This window comes from Mobula hypostoma, chromosome 20 (genome assembly GCF_963921235.1).
Source record: "Mobula hypostoma chromosome 20, sMobHyp1.1, whole genome shotgun sequence".
NCBI lineage: Eukaryota > Metazoa > Chordata > Chondrichthyes > Myliobatiformes > Myliobatidae > Mobula > Mobula hypostoma.
In genome coordinates this window covers 45,948,893-45,974,762 of record NC_086116.1, presented here as the reverse complement: position 1 = coordinate 45,974,762, position 25,870 = coordinate 45,948,893, and the positions used below count along the sequence as shown (strand labels likewise).

The window sequence follows — 25,870 nt, the reverse complement described above, 5'->3', positions numbered from 1 at the left end:
TTTCCATAGATGTGACCTGGCCTGCTGAGTTCCTCCAGCATTTTGTGCGTGTTGCTCAGATTTCCAGCGTCTGCAGATTTTCTCTCGTTTGTGATTGGGCTATCAATCTATGCCAAGTCTGTCAGAGTAATCTTGTCAAATCCATTCCCCCATTTAGTTTCCAATTGCCTATTCCTTCCTCCGTGTCTATTAATAGCCCTGTGATTCTCACATCACTTCACAGTAAGGATGGCTTACAATGGACAATTAATCTCACTGTCAGCACATCTTTGGGATGTGCGAGAACCCAGGGAAAAGCCTTGTGGTCACAGTGAGAAGGTGCAAGTTCCACAAGATAGCACTGGAGTTCAGGACTGAACTCAGGTTACTGATCTAGGAGGCAACTGCACTACCTGAATACCCATGGGCTGTTGTACTGTGATTGGGACCTTTAAGTGTTTATGAACATCCTTGGCACACACAAATGCAACTACCTGATGATTCAGAAAAGGGAAAAGATGAAGAAGGTATTTGTGTCATGTGGCAGTTTTGTTGTACTCATGTTCCCCTGACCTTGAACGCCTAAGGATCAAACCCAACCATTCTATTTATCAAGAGAGTTCTCCTCCACAATCCTGACCACTGGCGGCCAGCCACCCACACTCTTGAGATTTTGCATGATGCTATCAACTAAACAAGAAACAGTCCACCCCAGCGCATTTCATATCATGGTTGGGGATTTCAATCAGGCTTGTTTGAAGAAATCCCTGCCCAATTATCATCAGCATATAACTTGCAGCATCAGATGTCCCAGCACACTAGACCACTGCTATACTAAGTTAAGGAATGCCTACCATTCCACGCCCTGATCGCACTTCAGGAAATCAGAACACTTGGCTGTCCTACTTCCTGCGTATAGGCAGTCAAAAGAGCAAAGCTCCAGAGATCAGGGCAACAAAGAAGTGGCTGCAGGATTGCTTTGAATCAGTTGACTGAGCCATATTCAAGGACTCATCTGTGGGTCTAGATGGATACACCACAGTTGTCACAGACTTTATAAAAACCATTGTAGATGAGTGTGTCCCCACAGAATCATTCAGAGTCTTCCCCAGCCAGAAGCAATCTGCTGAGGGCCAGATCAGAGGCATCCAGGTCTAGAGAACAAGAAAGTTACATGATCTTCAGAAAGCCATCACACAAATGAAGTGGCAACTTTGGACTAAATTTGAATCAACGAGGTATGATCGACAGCTACAGCAGGGCTCGAATACTAGCACATCTTACAAAGTGCCATCAAGTGACATAGGTGACACCAGGGATTTGCTTCCAGATGAGCCCAATGCCTTCTATGCTTGCTTGGACCGTCAAAACATGGCGGAATATCGCAAACTCTCACAACCCTCAATGACCCTGGAATTTCAGCCCCTAAGGCCAATGCACGAGCAGTCTTCAGGAGGGTGAACCCATGGAAAGCTGTGGGCCAGATGACGTACCTGGCCAATCACTAAAGAGCAGTACTGTTTAACTGGCTGAAGTGTTCACTGAGATCTTCAGCCTCTGGCTTTGACAGTCTGAGGTACTCGCCAGCTTCAAACAGGCTTCAATTATACTGGTGCCTAAGAAGAATGTGGGGACCTGCTTCGGTGACTATTGTCCAGTAACACTTACATGCACAGTGATGAAGTGTTCTGAGACGTTGATGATGAAACATATCAACTCCTGCCTGAGTAGGGACTTGGATCTGCCCCAGTTTGCATAAAGACACAACAGGTCCATAGTAGATGCAATTCTATTGGCGCTTCACTCAACCCTGGATCATTTGGGCAGCAAAAATGCATGCCTCAGGATGCTCTTCATTGACTATGGGTCGGCATTCAATACTATCAAACCTTCAAAACAAATCAATGAACTTCAAGACCCAGGCCTCAATACTTCCTTGTGCAATTGGATCCTCTATTTCTTCACTTGCAGCCACAGTCAGTTCAGATTGGCAATAATATCTCGTCCACAATTTCCATCAGTACAGATGCAACACAAGACTGTGTGCTTAGTCCCTGCTCTACACTTATGGCTGTGTGGCTAATCACAGCTCCAATGCCATATCTGTTTGCTGAACCCACTACTGTCATTGGCCAAATAAAAGATGGTGACAAATCAGCATATAGGAGGAAGATTGAAAACTTGGCTGAATGGTGCCACAGCAAGAACCTCTTACTCAATGCCAGTGAGACCAAGGAGCTGATGATTGACTTCAGGAGGAGGAAATTGGAGGTCTATGAGCCAGTCCTCATCAGGTTATCAAAGGTGGTATGATATCTAAATGTTTGGCAAACCTCTTTAGATGTGTGGTGGAAAGTATATTGACTGGCTGCATCACAGCCTAGAATGGAAAGGCCAATGCCCTTGAATGGAAAATCATACAAAAAAATTGTGGCTATGGCCCAGTCCACTACAGGTAAAGTCCTCTCCACCATTAAGCATATCTACACAAAGCATTGACGCAGGAAAGCAGCATCCATCATCAGGGACCCCCATCGTCTAGGTCATACCTTCCTCTTGCTGCTGCCGTCAGGAAGATCCAGGAGCCACAGTACTCACATCACCAGGTTTAGGAACAGTTATTACTCCTCAATCATCAGGCTCTTTTGAGGGAACAATTGCACTCACCCATCACTGAACTTGTCCCACAACATATGGACTCACTTCAAGGACTCTTCATCTCAAGTTTTGATATTTATTGCTTATTTATTTATTTATTGCTTTTTTGCATAGTTTTGTTGTCTTTTGCACACTGGTTGTCCATTCTGCTGGTGCAGTCTTTCATTGATTCTATTATGGTTATCGGACTTATTGAGTATGCCCACAAGAAAATGAATCTCAGGATTGTATATGGTGACATATATGTACTTTGAAAATAAATTTACTTTGAAGTTTGAGCTTTAGTAACAATGTGGATTGAAAAACACATGTATACACAAACAAAAGACTAACAACTAAAATAGTTAATAAACTTGTCACATTTCTTCAAGCAGCCAAAGATTCCCTTTCACCCAAAAGGGGTTGATCATGGTTTACCTGGCACAGGCTCAGTTGGCAAAAAACGCCGCCAGGAGGAGCACTCTGTGTTGAGAGGGATAACTGCTCAGATTCCAGAATGGATGATGCACTTCAAACCCAGAAATTCTCCATTACTTTGAAATGAATTGCAACGGAAAAACTAGTTTCTAACAGCGAACCTCGCATTGTTGGGCATCCATCTCCATATGTATTGTACTTCCATGTTCCTTTGTTGCTGCACGTCCTTTGTTACAAGTATGCAATTTAATTTTTGGTCTCTCCTTACTTCTTCAGTGGAAGTTTATCACTTCAGACTTCTCTTTGTTAAAAGTCATCTATCTCTTGTTTGCTCACTCATCTAGAGCACCCCTGTGCTCTTTCAGAGTCTTACTGTCTTGACTATTTATACTTCTAGAAAGCTTTTGTCACTGACATATTTAATCATTTACCCTGCATATCCACATCTAAGTAGTTATACACATATAAACAAAAAGCCTGATACTAGTACTAACGCCCGGAGAACACCTTCTCCCATTCCCTCAGTACATTTTCACTACTCTCTACTCTTAAGCCAATTTTCTATTTTAGTTAATACTGATCTTTTGTTTAATGATCTTCTGATTATTTTGCATTCATTTTATGACCTTTCATTTTTAATCCCGCAACCTTGGGGACTCTGCCCCCAACACAATTATTTCAATTGGTTAGAATGACTAGCATTCATACATTTTTCAATGAACTTGGTAAGTTTAGAGGGAGTGTAAAAATCAGAACCGTGGCAGATTTATAAAGAGCAAGGAAATAGGGCCCTTATGTCTATAAATGGGCATGGGACATGGGGTCCTGATATGTTTAAAGAGAATACGGGAAATGAGGCCTCAGTTTGTTTAAGGAGAGCACAGGATATGAGGCCCTGGTGTGTTTAAATAGAGCACAGGAAATTAGGCCTCAGTTTGTTTAAAGAGAGCGCAGGAAATGAGGCACTGTTGTGTTGAAAGAGAGTTCAAGAAACAGGACCTTGGTATGTTTGATGGGAATGTGGTTTCCTGTGAGTTTAAAGGAAGCACATAAAACAAGGCAAGAAAAATGGCGGCCCAGTGAGTTTAAAGGGACAGCAAGAAACAGGCTCCCAGTGAGTTTACAATAAGCAGGGGAATTTGAGATAAAATGAGTCCGAGAAACTGGGCCTTGGTGTATTTAAAGGGAATGTGGGAAATCAAGCCCAGTGAGCCAACTGCCGAACCATCAGGATTTCAGAAGTATAGAATGGCTGATATTTGGAGTTTTACCTTACATGGTACCCTATCAAACACCTTCTGGAAGCCCAGATATACCATATCAATTGCACTTCCCTCATCAGCCCAGTCTTATGAAGTTAGCTAGACACAATTTCAGTCAGCAATCCATACTTATCCAAGTGATTCTTGTTTCTGGACCTTTCCCTTAACCGACCTGTCATTAACCAATTGTTCTTCATCCTTTGCTTGAACAGTCCAGTAAGATTTCAGCAAGGGTTGGAGGAAAGGCAAGTGAGAAATTGTTAATCACTTGAATGTACACTATACTGGTGGGGACTGTGATTCAGATATTCATTATTAATCTCCTGATTTTTCCATTCAGAACTTTGATTTTGTGTGTGTTCAGCCTCCGGTTGTCCTGCAGGCCAAGCACCTCCTCAGCAGGACCACTAATTACTTCATGTCATTTCTGCAAAACTAAATGCAGTTCCAAAGGCAATCCGAATCTGGTGACTGCTTAACCATAATACTAGGCTTAAGTTAATCAAAGCAATTCAAGTAAAATTCATGCCAAACAGAAAAGAATATTCACATGCTATTGTGCTTCCAGGCACCAGATCTGTTGTGTGGGAAATTCAAGGTCAAGTGGTACCATCATAAATTTCAGTTGGCTAGAAGCAGATCAGTAAAAATCTGTTTTAACTCAGTAATGCAAATTTCATAGACAATGATTGTATCTTTATTTAAATGTAGTGCTGACTTGAATGCTTTTAATAGATACAATAGCATCTAATATTTATTTCACTTCAGGCCAATGGATGCAGCCTATGCAAAACAATTGGGATTTTTTTTTGGCCTTCAACCACTGTTCATTTTCTATGTCTTGATGTGCCCATCTGTTGCAAATATAAATCCCCTGCATTGCAATGAAGTCACAAAATAACCAGGTGCCATACATGCAAACTGGAAACGCAATGCTTACGGTTTTTGTTTGCTCCAATGGTCTGTGACCAGTTCCGTTGTGAATCCAGCATCAAGCAACACATTATTAATCAGATCAGTCTTACCTAGAAAAGAAATGAGAAAACCAGACAGAAAATAAATGTACTTCCTTCATTAGAATAACCAAGTTTGGAAACCATACAAACACAAATAGCGGCTCCTCTACAGCAATCATTATAGCTTCAGACTCTATAAAAATTAGTTCATGGGAGGGCAGCTATTCTCTAAACATTGCACATTGCCCAGAACCAAATCATGTGATAAACAAGCCATACCCACTCCACTAACCATACTTGGTCTATTGTCACAATTTCAGTCCTCAGTTATGCCATCTCCAGGTCCTAATGTTTCAGCAGAAACTTGAATGGTCAATTCTGGATATTATAATGCAACGGTGATATAATACATGTGTTAGGGGATAACTTTAACACTTGTGTTATAAGCTACCTCCATTAAAAGTGAAACTTTTACTTAATTTCTGTTTTGGAGACATAACACTTTGGGTGTGCCCACAAGTCCAGCCTAATGAGGATCATTATACAGAGATTGTAGTTTATTATTAAAGTGTGTTTCATTCATTGTTCTTTTTTATTTTGATTCCTCGTTAGGTCTAATATTTTCAAAGAGCTTTGCATCTCATTGGTATTGTTGAAGGAATTTGCAAGAACTCCCTTCTTTAGAAGTATTGTGCTCACCCTTGAGCAGCTATGGGTTGAGAAGAGAACTTGCCTCCAAGGGGAATAGTGGGAAGGAACCCATGCTCTACTATACCATCTTGCTACTGACATGGCTTATAACCTCACCTGCACAGCTGCAAGATATAGAGAAGTCCAAGGGCATTCACCTGTTTTCTAAGCTGGATTAATAACTCTGACAAGTGTAATTGTGAAGAATACATTCCAAACCCACAATCTCTGTTACCAAGTGTATAGGATTATTGCTAGCTACATGTTCTCACCAATCCACAAACCATTCTGACTAGGAATTTGCACACCACTCCTTCGGTACTACGGAGGCTAAATTCTAGACCTCCTGATCCAACAAAACTGCGGAATCATCATCGTCTTTAGATTGCATGTGAACCAGGGAAGGCAATAATTGTCAATCTACCAACGATAGACTTTATAAATTAATTGTAAAGTCATTGGTAAAATAATGAAAAGTGTACAGAATTACATTATTCCCCTGCAATTATATCAACAAAGCATATTTTGCTATGTCAAATGGTATGTTTAAAAAATGGTTTCAAAGTGGTTGTTGTGATGTGTCTAGTGTGGTAGTGTAGTGAGTAGTGTTTATCGCTCTCACTTCCAGCTTCCACCGCTGGCTAGCAGTCTCACAAAAAGGAGGGCTGAATGTGCAAGTCTCTCCCTGCCAGTACATAGCCTCTCCAACAGCAAGCCTCATGTAGTGCCACCTCGCTGGCGACACACAGAAAGTGAGCTCTTTTCGGGCTCAGGCTGAAGTACAGAGGACAGGGAGGCGGTCTAGCCCCTGCACACATAGCACGTACGCCCACCATGAGTGGGCGTGCCCTGATGTTCATAAACCAGATACCCAGCTATGGGTAAATAGCCCCACTGCCTTGTGGGCAACCTCGGGAGAGACAAAGGCTATAGGGGTAAATCCCGAGTGGAGTCCCTAAGGTGGCTGGACGTCATTGAACATCCTTCCAGCAACTCCTGCAGCCAAGCTGGTACCAAACGTATTGCTTCATAAGCCTTCCTTTGGGCTACACTGGTGAGGCTGAGAGGGGGATCTTGATGACTGGGCATCTCAGGATCTCCATACCTTCTGCCCAGGATTGTGATGCTAACCAACATCACCCATTGTCCTTCCAGACAGATGGATGCCAACCAATCAACATGTTTGAAAAAACATTGTACCTCCCAGAAAGGAGTATACTGTAAATAGGTAGTTAATGAACTCTTGGATGGACTATGATTCCACAATCACAAGGTTTTATATCTATTGTCCATCAATAACCATGTAAAACTCATGAGTATAATTGCTTTTCTGTCGTAGTAGAATTGCTTTGATAACTATAATCTCGAGAATCACAGGCAATAGATATGTGACTTTCAAAGGTATCTTTATATGAAATTGAACTCTAATTTAAAGAAATTTTAACACACATATTTCCCCTGAAGTTAGGTGGATGAAAGCTTGTCTCAAAACCTGAGTTTTGATATTGCTTCTCAGCAGGAAGACTGTAACTCAGAAAACTTTACCAGAAATAATACAAGAAGCAGGAAAGATCAAGCCTAAGTCTGCGAATGTTTGGGAATGGTGGTTGTAGATTACGGAGAAGGATAACAAAAAAATAAATCGAAGACATTTTAGAAAGACTTGGATGCAGGTAGGAAACATAACATACAGGAATTTGGAGATTGGGTTCACTGGCTCCATTTGTAGAGCAGAGGGAGGCTGGGGAAAGTCAAAGATCCAGAATTGGCAGCACAGGAGCACAGTGCTTTAAAGCAGCCTGCCATAATATTGGGATTTGATTCCCACCGACGACTCTAAGGACGTTTATGTTCTCTCTGTGACCATGTGTGTTTCCTCTGGGTTCTTCAGTTTCTTCCCAGATGCCAAAGATGAACACTTAGAGTGAGTGGGTCCTGGCATGCTATGATAACAAGGGTAGCATGGCAACACTTACAGCCGGCCGAACATAATCCTCCCTGATTTGATTTGATGCAAGCAACATATTTCGCTGTACATTTGGCAAATGTACACCTTCAGAATACATACAGTGGGTTCTAGTTACTGAAGAAAACAGTACAGTATTTCAAGATGCAAAGACAGGACTGTGATACAAGGCTAAACACGAGGTTAAGAAGGACTCCAAACACTTTCTCTAATGTAATTTCCTGTCAGATGCTAAAATCTTTGACATGAGCACCTTAGTTGGAAGATTTTAACTGGTAACCTCTCAAATTGCCAGAGCTGAGATCCAATCTCATTACGAAACATGGACAAGTGCTTTGATTTCATGATAAATCAGGTGGCTATCCATCCTAAAGAGAAGGAATAATGGAAGTAACATTTCATGCAGGAGGTGACATCTTGTTCATGTAATTGATTAGTTCACTATACTTTCTGAGTCACAATCATTCCACAATCTAACTTATAGTCAAGAACATAACATTACTACTGTACCATCAGGGAAGAGGTACAAGAGCTTGAAGACCCACATGTTACAAATCTATCTTCATTATGCTCAATCCTGGCGTCCTATTTTCTTCTGTTATCTTTAAATTATAAATATTATCACTACTACTAAGCCTTTATGTGTGGTTTAGCTACTAAGCCCAGTGGAGCTGTTCGTACCGACAGAAAATAGGGCAAACTGGTGCCTTAAAATTCGTCGCTTTGGGAAGGTGAGGCTCGGCAGCTCATCTCGGAGAAAGAAAACTCTGATCTCAAACCTCTGCCACCTCACAGCTATACCCACTCATGGAGAAGGCTTCCTGAGTAAACCCCAAGGCAAATTCCAGACCTGGAGTCCCTAAGAAATTCCTACATTGAGTTCAACGCTGACTGGCAACTCCTGCGATGCTGCTGGTATCAAACTGTATCGGTCTCTGCCATTCCTTTAGATTCAACAGCTGTGTGGGGAGGGGGAGCTTGCTACAGGGGCAACAGCTTGCTTTTCATATTGTACTGCATTGACTTGCGTATCACGTAGACGGCTGCAATGCAACATCCCTGGCTGACCCTAACAAACGGAGGGCCTCAACTACTTCTGCTTCAATGCTGTGCAAATCAGAGTTTTCTTGATATATTCCACTTGATTATTTCATTATAAAAACATATCTACTGACCACTCTCTCTGTAATCATTTTTCCAAGAGAACATGAAATAAAACTCAACTGAATTATCAGTTCAGAGTAGTGTTTCCTGTATATAATATTGATTTCAGATAAAGGTCATTTTATTAAAGATATTCCAGTAAATCTTCAAGAATGATATACTGGAACACAACATTCATGAGAGGATTATCTACGTGGAACCCAGGGCAGTGGCAAATTTAATTAGCAAATTAACTAGCTAGTTCCTGAGGATGGATTACATTAAGAGCCAGGGGTCAGGCCTTTGACATCCTTTCCCAGCAAGAAATTTCTGTAGAACTTTTGTAAGGAGGTCAGTAAGTTTAATCTTGACTAGTTTCAGAAAAGGATCTTGTCATTAAGTGTAATTGCCCAGAATAACTTCGCCTACACCATTATTTTGGGCTGAAGAGTGATTATTCAATGGCTTCCCTGCACATTGGCATTTCATATGTAAAACTGAATGAGGTTATTGGTTTTTGATTTTACGATGCTGTCCAACAGCCCACCTTTCTAAATAAAGAAAGGAAGTCTGTACCATGAAAACAATTTCAAATGAGTATATAATTCACCTTGGAATCTATAAATTACTCAGCAGGACGAACAAGCACAAGGAGTACAAGAGAGTCCACAAAACAGCAGTTTTTGTACGATAATCCATTACACAATATGGATAAATAAATATCAGGTCTGATTTTACAGTATATTGGATCAGGAAAGGTTGTGGTAATGACGGCTATGTTTATATTTCATCTAAGTGCTCCTAACTGTTACAAATCTATCTTCATTATGCTCAATTCAGTAAGTTCTCACCACACTGCCAAAATATATTTGAAATATAAAGCTACACCTGTTACAATTTAAACTAGCTGTGCTGTTCTCAATTATGAATCCATTTTGGGGATTAGGATTGCAGATCATGCCCTAGGCTGACAATCTGCTTGAAGTCTGTTACAAACCTAGGGATCCAGCTGAGGAACTTCTGATTTTTTTCCATCTCCTAATTATATCTTTCAAAATGTAAAAATCAATATCACATAACACTATACCTCCTACTGTGAATTACCAAGCAGACTCAAAAGAGAGTAAACAGAGGAAACAGCACAATGTTAATTTTCATCTAGTTTACTTAATGTTTTATATACAGAACATAAACAAATATTAGTTTCAATTGCTGCACCAAAATGCTATGCTAATTTGAGTGGTGGTCTTGGGAATAAATAGTAACATTGGCAATAATGACAAGGAAAAATTATACTCTTATTTATGATCCAAAATGTTCTATGAATCAATCAAACAAAGAATTTGTGATGTCTATATTGCAGTGACTCAGTCTTTATTTATTGGTGAACATATTCTTCTCAAACACTTGCTTAATATCTGTCTTGGAGAACATAATGATACTGAAGTTAATTTCAAAACTGAATTAAAAATGTTTCTTATATTGATGCTTTGGTGCATAATCATAGAGAATAGTTAAAACAATTATCAGTGAACACAAGGATAAAATTGATTTTGTTATTCAGGTTCTATTTTAGATCTTCAGAGCAAAAGCCAACAGGGTTTGAGAGGAAATCTAATATTTCATAAAACATTTAAACCAGTTTTTTTTCAATTGAAATAGCTTAGGGTTGTGTGAAAATTTAAAATATGAAATGTTTTAATCAAAAATATTCTTTGCAAACAAGATTATTTTTGCTGGACCCAATTCGCCATTAATGAATGGCTTATTGCTGCAAAAGACAAAAATTTGCAGTAAAAACTAGTTGAGCATTCAGTAGCAGCGTTGCTTAAGTTAGCATATTGTTAAATTCTTTACCTACTCTCTGCTATTGGCTCATCTTAGCTCAGTTGATTGTACTCTCATCTCCGAGTTGGAAGCTACAGTCTGGATACAATTTACACTGACACTTTAATGAAAGAACTGCTACAGGCTTGAAGCAACTGTCAGCTCAGATTCTGTCCTTCAAATTATGCATCATCCTAATTTGGAAATACATCGCTATCACTATCTTGGGTTAAAATTCTACAATCCATCACCAAGTACCACTCTGGCAGCATCTTCACCACAAGGATTACACTGATCCAAATAAATAGCTCACACTGTTCTCTCAAGGCAACATTTCTTTTGCATACTCATTTATCAAGGCCAGACAGCAATGCCTATCCCTAATTGCTCTTGAGAATAATGGCAATGCAATCTGCCTCTTGAGCCACTGCCATCCTCAGCTGAAGATATTCCTAAAGTACTGTTGAGGTGGAAGTACAAGGATTTAAATCCAGCAACAATAAAGGGTCAACAATATACTCCCGAGTAGGATGCAGCGTGACTTGGAGGTGGACTGGCAAGCGGTGGCTCTCCCACATCCCCGACTGCTCTTGTCCTTCTCAGTAGCAGAAGTCATGAGTTCTGAAGGTGCTCTTGTGGAGGAAATGAATGTTTAGGGTAGTGAATTTGGCGCTAATCAAACGGGTTCTCTGTCTTGGGTGGTATTAAGGTTTTCATCCAGGGTATTTTATTACACTCTGTCTTGTGAATGGTGGAAAGACTTTGGTTTATCTGCAGATAGGCTGCAGGAAACAAGCCCTTGAACTATCCTTGTAGCCAGAACAGTTATGTGGCTGATCCCATTTAGATTCATGTCAAAGGTGACTCCTTACATGTGAACAGTGGAGTCCCCTTAGATTTCAACAGTTATGGTAGTGGCACTGTATGTCAAGGTGGGGTGATTTGACTTTCTCACATTGGAAATGGCAGTTCCGTGGCAAGATGCTACCCGTCACTTATTGGACCATGGCAGAATGTTGTCTCAGCCCTGAAGCCTTCAGACATAGGATATTTCATTTGCTGAGATATCATGAGTGGAAATGGACATCTTTCAAATCTTCAGAGAGCATCTCAATTCTGACTTGATGCTGAAAGGTCAGTGATGATGCAGCTAAAGACACTTTTGGTATAAGATTATGCCCTAATGAACTACTGCAGCTATAGACCTCCAACAACCACAACCACTTTCCTTTGTGTGAGGTACAACTCCAAAACTTTCAAACGCTTTCCCCTTGATATCTATTGACTTCAATTTTACCACGACACTTTGATCCCACACACAGTCCAACATTACCTCAATGTCAAAGACATTCTTGTTCATCTCCCCTCTGGACATCAACCCAAATAAAGTCCTTTGAGAGGTTGATAATGGCACAAATCAGCTTCTGTCTTAGAGATAACCTGTATCTACTTCAATTTGCCTACTGCCATAATAGGCCAACAAGAAGTGCGATTTCTCTGGCTCTTCACTCTATTCTGAATTATCAGGACTTGTAGATCAGGTTCTTAATCACCAACAGCAGCTCAGTAATCAACATGATCATTGCATCCAAACTCTTCAACAAGCTTCAAGGCCTGGACCTCTGTGTTTCCCTCTGCTTGTTCATTACCAGACCTCAATCAGTGAGGACTGGTAACAACATCTCCTTCTTGTTGATCATCAACGCAACTACACCTCAAAGCCATGTGTTTAGTCTGTTACTTCACCCTCTCTGCATACACACACACACACACACACACATGTGCGCACGATGGCGTGGCTCCAATGCCATCTTCAAATTTGCTGACGACACTATTGTTGAGACCAATTACAGGTGGCGATGAATCAGCCTACTAGAGTGAGATAGGTCATCTAGTTGAGTGATGCCACATCAACAACCTCTTGCTCAGCATCAGCAAGACTAAAGAGTTGATTGTTGACTTCAGGAAAGGGAAGGAGGGTGAAGAGTCACCATCTTTAAACTCCTCAGCATTAATGTCCAGAGCCTAGCACCTAGATGCAATCATAAGGAAACTGTGCGGCATCTTTAATTTTTAGGAGGTTAAGGATATCTGGCTTGAGATCAAGCACAAGCCTGTACTGTTGAAAGTATCCTGACTAGTTGCATAATGCTCTGGTACAGCAAGTTGAATATGCGTGAATGTAAGAAGCTGCCCAGATTCGTGGACTCTACTCAACACATCATGGGCACATCCTCAGCACCCAGACCATGCCAACTTTTTGCAGTGAACTTCGGACAGGAGGTACAGAAGCCACACCACCATGTTCAAGAACAGCTTTTCAGTACTCGGACCAACTGGTAAAAATCAAAATCAGTACAATCTTGCAATACTAAGACAACTTTGTACTAAATTGGATTTTTTATTGTTTTAATTGTGTTTTCTTGTTTAGAACTTCGAATAATTTTATTCATTTTTTATTTGAATACTACTTATATAATACTGTGTGCCTGTGATGTTGTGGTGAGTATTTTTCTTACACTGTGTATATACACATAATTGTATACACACAGTGTATACACTGACTTTGAATTCAGCTCTTTGATCCCCATTTGTGATAAAGTTTGGGGTTCAATGGTCCTCACAAAATCCAAGCTTATTGCTGGTGATCTTATCATTGATAGGATTTACAAAGTTTCCATCACTTTGATGATAATTGGAGATTTCTTGGTCAATAATTAATGGATTAGATTTGTCCTACTTTTTGGAATTTGGGCTTACCTGGGCAATTTCCACATTGTCAAGTAGATGCCAGTGTTGTAACTTCAGTAATTACATTGTAGAAGTATGTACTTTGGATTTTGCAATTTAATAAAAAAAATTACACTCTGTCTTGTGGATGGTGGAAAAGCTTCCATTTAACTGCAGATGAGCTGCAGGATGCCAGCCTTTGAATGTGGTTGATGCAGTTAAATATTGTAAATTTTCTTAAATGTCAAACAATTTATCTATATTTATAGATGCATTTTGGATGATAATTTTTACTGGTCCACAAATTGGTGGAAAAAAAATACAAAATTAGATTCTTTATCAATGTGATTTCAAGGGATAAGTCTTAGATTTAAACCACTTTTTCTAATATGTAATTCTTTCAGGTACCTGTGCTTTCAAAATTCAAACTAAACTTTCTAGTACCCTTCAAGAAGTCAATTATTTCTCCAATCTGTAATATTACCGAATCTTTCTTCCACCTCTCCACTTCATCAAAAGGATTTAACAAGTTAATTTTTCGGCCTTCCCTTCAAACTGCAGCAAATATCGGTGCTCTTAAGGTTGAATAATTCATTCATGTGAAGCACCAACTGGTCCTGAACAAATCATGGATGTTACTGGGAACTCTGTCAATGTCAGGTGCACTCATTTATTGGACTTATCACATGATTTTCAGCAAGGTTTTGTACCCCTACTGATTGTACCACTTTGTATTTCTCAAATCCATATGTGGTGATATACATGGTAATAGGATGCAGTGACATCATAGTGTGTGTGTGTGTGTGTGTGTGTGTGTGTGTGTGTGCACACGCGCACACACGTGACGCACATACGTGAGAGAATATCCACACTCAGAGCTGCTTGTTGTTAGAATTAGAAGAAATACTCCTCTATGAAACTATTGTGTCAGTTCTCATTTATTCACTCACAGGGTGTAATTTGTTGTCCGCCCTCAAATCAAAATCAGATTTATTAATATAGGCCAATGACATGAAATGTGTTATTTTTGCCGCAGCAGTGTAGTGCCGGACATAAAAATCTATAAGGTTAAAAATACATTTATTATCAAAGTATGGATACACTATATGACTCTGAGATTTGTCGTCCCATGGGCAGCCACAAAACAAAGAAACAAAATGGAAACTATTGAAAGAAAACATCAAAACCCAATGCACGAAAAAACATACAGAATTAAAGAAATAGTGCAAAGAAAAGCAATAATGAGGTATTGTTCATGGGTTCATAGACTGTTCAGAAATCTAATGGTACAGGGAGAGGAAGAAGCTGTTCCTAATTTTTTGAGTGTGTGTCTTGGGCTCCTGAACCTGCTCACTAATGGTAGTAATGAGAAGAAAGGTATGTCCTGGAGAGAGAGGGCACCTTAATAACGGATGCCACATTATTGAGGCATCGCCCTTCGAAGATGATGATGAGGGTTGTTCCTGTGATGGAGCTGGTTGAGTCAACAACCCTCAGCAGCCTCTTGGAGTGAATTCAAGCCTCCCTACTCGGCTGTGATACAACTAATTAGAATGCTCTCCACCTTACATCCATATAGAAACTCCACTGGCACGCCTTCTTCGTGATTGCAGCAACAATCCAGGGCCCAAGAACTACTCCACCACTGACCCCCTCAGTGAGGAATGCTGTGTGTTTATCGGTGAATAGTGGTGTCATGCTGAATTCATAGATGGTATCAGAGCTGTGTTTAGCCACACGGTCAGCAATGTAGCAAGAGTAGAGCAGTGAGCCCAAGCACACATCCTCGAGGTGCATTTGTGTCAGTAGCAATCAGGAGATATCATTATGGATCTGCAATATCTATAGTCTCCTGATTAGGACGTCAAGAGTCCAGTTACGGAGTGAAGTAGAAGCCCAGTTTAGAAGCTTGGTGATTAGTACTGGTGGAATGAAGGTGTTGAACATCAAGCTGTAATCAGTAACTAGTAGCCTGATATCTGCCTTGAAGTTGTCTGGCTTTCCCCAGAATTTAGGAGGCTATTAAGAATTAACTAGTTGGTGAGCCTGGAATTGCATACAAGCCAAACTGAATATGGACAGCAGGTTTAATTAGATCTTACCTGAAATCCAGTCATACTTGCTTTATGATACATTACATAATGTTTTTTTCATATACAGTATTAATATTTGGGACCCTTTCTTTCCAAGGTTTCTAGACTGTGGGTGGAATTTTAATGAGATGTCCCACAGGGGAACTTGGAATGAGTAACCTCAATGTCTAGAAATTCTTGTAGCCACAGTACTTAACACTTATAAGAGCACAGACTGATATCAGTGAAGAGCTAACAAAGTAACTGGATGATTTGCACAAGTTAACTGTGGCCAATAATTTGCAATACTTTTTGCTGTTTTAAATGCCTCCCTGTTATCTGAGTAATTGAATTTGATGATGAGCTCATAATTTTGTTCAGTTAAAACAAGAAACAGTCGTATGGTAAAATAATTGCAGAACAGTGTATCAGTGGAAGGAAACTGTACGATGTACTGCATATATGCATAATCACTGACAACATCCATGCCTGCTTGGGACCTTTTGATGCCTCACATAAATGAATCATTAGACCTCACGATCCCTGGTGTTCCATTTGCTCCAGTTGTGTCTGATGGGAAGGTCACAGAATTAGCTTTTTAAATTCTTTGATGAAGTGCCAGAGGTATATGGCAGACTGAGAAAATAGTTGAGGTCTTGTAGGGTGCTGGAATACTCTATGATTTCATTTTGGAAGCAATGACTACTGAATAAACTAGATAATGTGGTTTAAATTGAGGTCTAAACAGTGTAACTACTGTGACTGACAGAATTTAGTTCTGTAATTTTTCACAAGTTTTTGGCCAAAAAAATAGTCAACCATATGCAGGTTGTTAAAATTAGTTAAACTGCCTAAAAATATTTTCTTACATTTAATAATACCTGGCACCAAAGTTTACAATTGCAATCGCTGTTAACCAATCCATCTTTGTGATGGGGTCTTTTGTGATGGATGTAAACCCAACTGGCAGTAAAGTATCCAGATAGTTGCTTGCATAAACCCTAGAACCAGCCTGCACTACAACTCTCACTGTATTGAGTGGTGCACAGAGTTATGGATTCTCTCTGTCGACAAGCCGGCAAAGGCAGTTCAACCTCCCCAACTATGAACTTGTTTCTGATAGATTTTATTCTGCAGCTCTTGATCTTGTAAGCTACTTGAATCAGCACTATTGTGTAGCCCTCAAACTACATCAAGAATAAATTCACCTTGATACTTCGCTGCATTATCTATACAAGTGCTGGTAAAGCAACCTTGCAATATTGACTACTTTGAGGCAGTAATCTTGTTGTTACTTCACTGCAGACCAGTTAACTCCAAGAAATTAATAGGAAGTCTGATGGTGTTACAGTATTTTAAGTAAATGTGCAGGCAATGGTAGTCTATCATCAGACACTAACTCTGCCTGTATTCAGTGTGTAACAAAATTCCATCTCAACTGTGTGATGGTATTTTCACAATCATACACGTAGCTACTTCAAACCATTTTGGCTGATACACAAAGGATGTTGTAATAGCTTCATACTGATGATCTCCGTATGTTTGCTAAAATTATCTCTACTTCTTATCTGGAAAATAGCTAGAATTGCTCTCTGATGCTTTAAACATTCCTTGGTGGTTAATAATTCAAACCCACATTTATAGCATGGCTGTAAAGATTCATGAAACTACTTTTCCAGGCTGGTCCACCCTCACAATGTACATTTGTAGATCTACCTACTTTGGTAAAACATTTCAGTTAACTACCTGCGCAATCTAACTAGTTGTTAGCAGTAAATCTTCATCTATAAGAAGTAGGAAGAAAAATTTAAACTTCACTTTCAGTATCAAATAATTCATGCAGAAATCTAGACATTGCATTAGTATGAACAGTGAATATTTCTGCCTTATTATTTTACAGTCATTTTAAGCAATCTTTACATTTTGTTAACACAAAATAATCTGCAGATGCTGGGATCAAAGCAACACTCACAACACGCTGGAGGAACTCAGCAGGTCGGGCAGCATCATTGGAAATGATGAGTCGACGTTTCGGGCCGGAGCCCTTTGTCCTGACGAAGGGTTCCGGTCCGAAATGTCGACTCATCGTTTCCACTGATGCTGCCCGACCTGCTGAGTTCCTCCAGCGTGTTGTGAGTGTTGCTTTACATTTTGTTACTGGTTACCCAAGATAGTCCATTACAACTATGGGCAACTTAAGTTACATGTAACACATCATGTATCTATACCTAGGCTTTCAAAAGATTAATTTTGCTGTTTAACAAGGTCAAGTGACGAACCTACTTGTGGGAGAGCGGTGTGTCACCATGTCTGCTTTTCTTTAACCTTTCATCATTCCGACTGCGACATTATAAATCGTAGACACACAATATGTTTGACTTTAGTACTGAGGCACTACAAAGTGAATACTGTGTTATTTGCAGCAGTTGTAAACTTCTGCAAATTCTCCTTTTGCAACTTTTTATGACCAACTTGATCCCTATGGAATTACACGGCACTTGAAACTCTCACATCTTCTGTTACCTTCCATTTTGCTTTAAGAGCAGCTTCTATATACTCCTTCCTCTGCGCTCAATAGCACTGAGATATCCATGTGTGGGGAGTGGCTGCTATTTGCCGTCACATAATACTGCTCTTGTTTTTACACTACAGCCTTAACTGCTGCAAGTTGTCTGTATGCTACAAGTATTGTTGGGGCAAGCAGAAGGTAAGGTTCCCTGGTATTCTTGGCTGCCACCTCTATGGGTCTCACTGTGCGTCATACCAAATCAAACTGAGATTTTCAGTCCATGCCTGGACTCAGACCTGGTTTTGAGTGTATGATTGAAAAGCTCGAAGGTTGCAAAACTTTGATGTCTTGATAATGTTCTAATTACTCAATAGTTCCTCACAGTTCTGATTGTGTGTACTGAGTTTATAGCTCTCTGTTCTCTCAAATAGTTAAAAGTTTTCCTTCAACCTGCAAGGGAGAGATCTGAAACCTTGTGGAATTGTGGTCACTGATGTTCCTTCCAAAAGTAACACTGCTTTCTTACATTTCCTCCACTACAGCACTCTATGTCTCCACATTTTCCAATGGGGTTATCCAACTCAAGAACATCATTAGCCATGAGACACATTTTTCATCCTCCACAAATAAGGTGTGAATGGTTCCCAGTGCCCAACACTTCCTCATCCCCAGGACATCCATGGAGCCTAATAGTGATTTAGCAGAACTTTTGCTTTCTGAAATAATGCTACCAAACTCAAGCCTCCAATATTTACACTTCCAATTTCAGCTACCTCTACTCTTTGCAGAGATAAATTTTACTCCAAAATTGGTTAGTGTGCCTTTAAATGGAGCATGTCAGCTGTGCACACAACAGGAGCTGCTTGAACTCACTCATTCTCTGACTGTACAGATCTTTTGTACGTCACCAAAGACTCTAGCAAACTGGCTGCATCCCCATGTGGTGTGCGGGAGTCACTGCATACGATCGGGAAAAGCCAGCTCCATCATGGGCACTAGCTCGATCAGCATTGAGGACATCTTCAAAAGGCAATGCCTCCAAAAGATGGCATTCATCATTAGGAACCCCTATCACCCAGGGCATGTTCTCTTATTATTACTACCATCAGAGAGGAGGTACAGGAGCCTGAAGGCACACTCCTGAACAGCTTCTTCCCTTCTGCATCAAATTTCTGACTGGACAATGAACCAACCTCTGAATGTTACCTCACGATTTTTGCACTTCTTATTTAATTTTATATATATATATATAAATATATAACTTATTGTAATTTGAAGTATTTTTATGTATTGCCCTGTACTGCTGACACAAAACAACAAATTTCATGACAGGCAGTATATTGGTGATAATAAACTTGATTCAGACTCTGATTCTCACAGCCCTGATGTTGGAGAGCTGAAATGTTCAGGGTCTTTTTAAAGGTACTGGGCTTTGAAGGTCTTTTGATGCGCAGAAAGAAGAGCAACACTTTGAAGCTAAGAGAATTTTTCTTGGTGTTCAGTTTTCCCCATTGCACTGCTGTTGAATTGGTAAATTCCAGCAGTCTCAGTTTCAATTGTGATGTGACAGGGATCGTTGGCACTGTTGAAGCTCTGATAAGTTCCACCTACAAAGAATGTTACAGCTTCAAACAAAGCTGCCTCATCTACTTTCAAAAAGAAAATAATTTACCGAGCACCAACGACATAAATAGAAGGAATGAAGCCCTTTAATATGAGAGTAGGGAGCTAGGTAAACATTTAAAGAGCACAACCACAAAGTTTACAATCTTGGAATTACCTCTGGCGTTGCAACAAAAGGACAGGCTAGCAGCAGGAGGCAGAGGGAGATGGTAAAGGGTTACTTTTGAGATTAGATGTCTAAAATTGCCTCTTAAGGATTGGTACTGGGACCCTTGTTATTACTGTATGTGAGTGCCTTGGATGTTGATGTGAGGCAGTATCAGTAGCCTCACAGATGACATGAAGGTTGGGAGACTTGGACAGTCTGCAAAGATATATTAACGTTTTGGTGAAATAAACTGAAAGAAAGTCCGGGTGGAGTTTAATCCAAACCAGTGAGCAGTGATACACTTCAACAGCATGAATGAGCCTCAAAGATACACCATGAATGGAAGGGCCAAAGCTAGTATTGAGAAACAGTTGGGTTACATGTTCATAGATCCTTGAAGGATTCCAGTCACTTACAATGCAGTCAATGCAGGGAGACAATGTGGGTCAGAAGGCATTAGGATACAGAACTTCATTAGCCTGGGCACTGAATACAGAAGCAGGGAAGTTTGCTGTAGCTTTGTAAAACTTTGGTCGGACCCCAGTTGGAGTACTGCATGCAGTTTTGGTCAAGAAGCTACACAAAGATTGTGTTTTTTAATTGTAACATATTGATTTTTATGTCTTGCAGCACTATACTGTTGCCATAAAGCAAGTTTCATAATATACATCAGTAATTTAAAAAAAAGCAGATTCTGATAGTGCTGGAGAAGGGGCAGAGGAGGTTCACCAAAATGTTGCCTGGCATGGCACAGTTGAGTCATGAGGAATCTAGATCTCTTCTGCCTAGATCAGAGGTAGTTTTGTGGAGACATAAGATTATAAGATATAGGAGCAGAAGTAGGCTATTCGGCCCATCAAGTCTGCTCTGCCATTCAACTATGGGCTGATCCACTTCACCCAGTCATCCCCGCTCCCCTGCTTTCACCCCATACCCTTTGATGCCCTGACTAATCAAGAACCTATCTATCTCTGCCTTAAATACACCCAATGACTTGGCCTCCACAGCCGCTCGTGGCAACAAATTCCACAGATTTACCACCCTCTGACCAAAGTAATTTCTCCACATCTCAGTTCTAAAAGGATGTTCTTCAATCCTGAAGTTGTGCCCTCTTGTCCTAGAATCCCCTACTATGGGAAATAACTTTGCCATATCTAATCTGTTCAGGGCTTTTAACATTTGGAATGTTTCTATGAGATCCCCCCTCATTCTCCTGAACTCCAGGGAATACAGGTCAAGAGCTGCCAGACATTCCTCATATGGTAACCCTCTCATTTCTGGAATCATTATCGTGAATCTTCTCTGAACGCTCTCTGATGTCAGTGTATCCGTTCTAAAATAAGGAGCCCAAAACTGCACACTATGTTCCAAGTCTGGTCTCACGAGTGCATTATAGAGCCTCAACATCACATCCCTGCTCTTATATTCTATACCTCTAGAAATGAATGCAAACATTGTATTCACCTTCTTCACAATCGACTCAACCTGGAGGTTAACCTTTAGGGTATCCTGCACAAGGACTCCCAAGTCTCTTTGCATCTCTGCATTTTGAATTCTCTCCCCATCTAAATAGTAGTTTGCCCGTTTATTTCTTCTACCAAAGTGCACGACCATACACTTTCCAACATTGTATTTCATTTGCCACTTCTTCGCCCATTCCCCTAAACTATCTAAGTCTCTCTGCAGGCTCTCTGTTTCCTCAAACGTGATTGAGGTATATAAAATTATAAGGTGTATCAACTGGGCAGATTGTAGGAAGCTTTTCACAATATGAGAGGGAAATAAACCCAGACAACAGAGGTTTAGGTTGCGGGCAAGAAATCAGAGGGGATAAATGAGGGAGCTTCTACACCCAGAGACTGGGAAGTGCCTGGAAAGCACTTCCTGAGACAGCAGTTGAACTGGGTCACTACTAACATTTAAGATGCATCTAGAAGAACAATTAAAAGAATAATGGGCCAAGTGCTGGGCAACGGGGTTAATACAATTGGAGACCCTCTGGTTGGCAATGACAATTTTGGTCAAAGGCCAGTTTCCATGTTCTGTGATCCTATGACAAAAGTTAGTGCAGATATCAGATTTTTTCCTCAAAGATTCATATTTCTGTTTCACAGCACTAACAGAACCTTCAACACATAACAATAGGGATTGTTGTTTAAAACACAATGTGTACAATGAGTACAAAGAAACATCAACCATTCAGTTTACAACATATTTAAACCCATTCTACAGCAACAATTCAACAATCCATGACAAAAAATGCTAGTACGTGACAATATACAATATATGTTATTATTATTAAGCCTATAAAAGCCAAGGCTTCTTTCACGTTATCCCAAATCCAGCTTTTCTCAATGAACAATGCATCATTGGCGTTTTGTGATCAAATATAATGATTTGTTGGACAGACGCAACAGTATAGCTTACTAGAAAATGCAAAGTTTTCATTGGAACTTGCGGTGACAATAGATAATCACAAATCTTCTGCCCACAGTAATTTAATTAATTGTTGCATAATTTATGTTTATAGGACCAGGCTGAAACAGAGTAGCTGACATCAATCAAACTAGTCTCTAGTACAGGTGTCCCCCGCTTTTCGAACGTTCGCTTTACGAAACCTCACTGTTACGAAAGACCTACATTAGTACCGTTTTCACTTTCAGAAGGTGTTTTCACTGTTACGAAGAAAGACAGCGCACGATAAAAGGCAGCACGCGCCCTGAGCAGCCGCTCTCCCCCAGATTCGGAATGGCATTGCTTTAACATATTGCATTGAGCAGCCATTAGCAAGATGAGTTCTAAGGTGTCGGAAAAGCCTGAAAGAGTAAGGGTGTTACACTTAGCGTAAAACTAGACATAATTAAGCGTTTCGATCGTGGTGAACGAAGCAAGGACAAAGTGAGTTTGGCTTGTGGAAGTTGGCGAAGATGATGTTGAAGAGGTTTTGGCATCCCATGACCAAGAACTGATAGATGAAGAGCTGATGTAATTGGAAGAGGAAAGGATAACAATTGAAACCGAATGCAGAAAGTTTAGCAACTGCGTGAGATTTTCGCTGCAATGATAAAAGTACGACTTTAATTTTGAAAGGGTGCGTAGGTTTAGGGAATATTTGCAGGATGGTTTGAGTGCTTACAAACAACTGTATGATAGAAAAATGCGCGAGGCTCAGCAGTCAAGCAAGCCTTCCACATCAGCCACAACAGACGACGAACCTTGACCTTCGACATCGAGGCGGGCAGTCATAGGAGAAGATGAGCTGCCTGCCCTGATCGATGATGAGATGACACCCCCGTATCCCACTACTCCAACACCCGGGCCCCGGACAGATACTGTACCGATTCGCGAAGAACGCAGCGGTAGCCGGGAGGCACACAGCACATCTTTAAGAAAAAAGCAGAAATAAACATGCTAATTAATTAGGTGCTGCCCAGCACGTAATTGTCGGTCCAGAACAGAGGCGATGCAATGGGCAATCGGCACTGATCTGGGCCGACAATTACGTGCCAGGCAGCACCTAATTAATTAGCATGTTTATTTCTGCTTTTTTCTTAAAGATGTGCCGTGTGGCTGCTGGCTACCGCTATGTGCTTCGCGGCAATGTATCAGTCGGCGGCCTGGAGGGTGGGGGCCACTGCACCACCCAGCCTGCGACGTCTCAGTCTAACACACCATCATCAGTGTGCTCGGCACTGTTTTCCCAATTCCGGTAAGTGATACTACACTGTACATACATTATTTCTACTTTATATAGGCTGTATATTTTTACGTGTTCTTTGGTAGATTTGGCAGCTTCATAGTTTAAAAGTTACTGGAGAGCGCGTTTATGCCAACAATGCTTGCGTGAGATTTTCTGCCGAGAGTGCTTGCGTGAAATTTTCGCTACGGAGATCTGTGCAGGCAATTGTTGTAGAGAAGTATTTCTACTTTATATAGGCTGTGTATTTATCATATCATTCCTGCTTTTACTATATGTTACTGTTATTTTAGGTTTTATGTGTTATTTGGCATGATTTGGTAGGTTATTTTTGGGCCTGCGAACGCTCACAAAATTTTCCCATATAAGTAAATGGTCATTGCTTCTTCGCTTTACGGCATTTCGGCTTACGAACCGTTTCATATGAACGCTCTACCTTCGGATAGCGGGGGAAACCTGTATGTCATTATTTCGGAGAAATTTTTGTTTTCAGGATTTCTACAGAAAGCTAATTAGAAAGTAAAATCTATGATACGTTTCTAGAAGAGGGTAACATGCAACTGCAATTCAGGCCTATGAACCTATCTGACAACTTCATCTCGTGCCTCTAGTAACTGAGTATCAGACACAATATAGCAAACAAGCAAGTAGAAACAGTGCCAGAGATAAATGACCACTCTGGGGAAATGTTTTTTCTTCCTCAGTTCATATTTCATAGAGTTTCTTAATGCTTTCATCCTTCTCCCACTGTTTATAGCATTCCTATGAGTAGACATAATCTCAAAACCACTTTTTCAAGCTTTGTTCTAGCTCCTGGTGGGACAGCTGAGCAAATGATTATTAAAGTGCAGTTATCAGTTAACTGGATCTTGTAGCTTTTGAGTGAGGAACAACACTTCCCATTCCATTCCTAACATTCATGTCAAGTAAGCTGGATCTATTGGCATTGTGCTGAGTTATGGTCTTGTTGACATAGTTAAAAACATAGGTGATAGCACTACACAGACTGATTTCTCACAGGGCACTGCCAGAGTCAGCATACAGAAGGTGTTTTCATCCAGCTCTGCCAGAAAGGAAAAGTATATTTTTGGCCCATTCCACCACCCAAAATGTCATACTTCACATTACTTAAATTTGCATACAAAAAGAATTATTAAGCAAAAGTCAATTGTTCTGTCTTATTTCTCACATAAGACAAAGATCTACAATGTTATGGTTAAGGTGGAAATTATCTGTCATGAGCAGCATTGTTGATTGGAAACATTGAGAGTGAATACACACTAAACCAAAATCACAAATACAATTTCTATGTATTATCAGTTAAAAATAATTGTGTTCATCGTTTAGTCAGGGGATGGTACTCCATAGTACTGTTTCAGACCAAACAGTAATCATTTTCTGATGTAATTAAAATATAATTTTGACCATCAAACCAAATTATAAGTAATTTTCATTCTCAGTTAATCTATGATTTTAGACCATCAAAACATCAAGAAGCCAATCAGAGATAACATTAACTGAGTTTTTATTTACAAAACAATCTTTGAAAAAAATCACAAAATTAGAATCAATAGAAGGAAGAAATATCTGAATATACTAAAAGGTTCAAACAGAAGCAGAAGGCACTGATAACACAAAGTATGCTAACATGTCCTGTGGAGGATGCAGGCAAACTAGGTGGCGACTTACTCTCATACCGGTTGACTGTGCTTTTCACGGAGAGTGGCTGGCCTGTATTTTCAAGCATTAGACATTGCAAGCAGAGTACAATGCTTCCTTGATCAAACTGAAAACCCACAGATTTTGTTACTGAACTTTAGCAAATGGTGAAGATGCACATCTTTTTTTACTCTGCACATTGTAGTTGAGAAAATACCACGGCCGAAAGCTTCTTTCTCTTCCAGTTTTTCTTCAAGCAATGCTTCCTTAAATCTCACTTCAATTTAAATCAGCATTCGGAAGTTAAGCTCTTTGCAAACAGCAGCATTTATTATTGGACAGTGCCCTCAACCTTCAAGTGGTCAACGAGGCTTGAGCTGCTGTGATGGTTGAAATATGACAATACATTCAAGAATTGCCAGCAAAATAATCTGCAACAGCCCTTTTCAAAAGGAGTGCAGCTGCAGTATAAATTCATATACAGGTATTTGACACACCTACAACTTACTGCATCAAGAAACAATCAAAACAGAC

General features: G+C 40.2%; 1 protein-coding gene across 3 annotated transcripts in view; it reads right to left on the bottom strand.

Moving 5' to 3' along the window:
* LOC134359480 (voltage-dependent calcium channel subunit alpha-2/delta-1) overlaps window positions 1-25,870 on the bottom strand; it is a 761,998-nt gene that overhangs the window by 64,886 nt on the left and 671,242 nt on the right. For all 3 annotated transcript variants that reach the window (XM_063072791.1, XM_063072789.1, XM_063072790.1), the window contains one exon: window positions 5,257-5,341. In XM_063072791.1, the coding sequence (XP_062928861.1) occupies window positions 5,257-5,341 (85 nt within the window). The remainder of the gene's footprint in view (window positions 1-5,256; window positions 5,342-25,870) is intronic.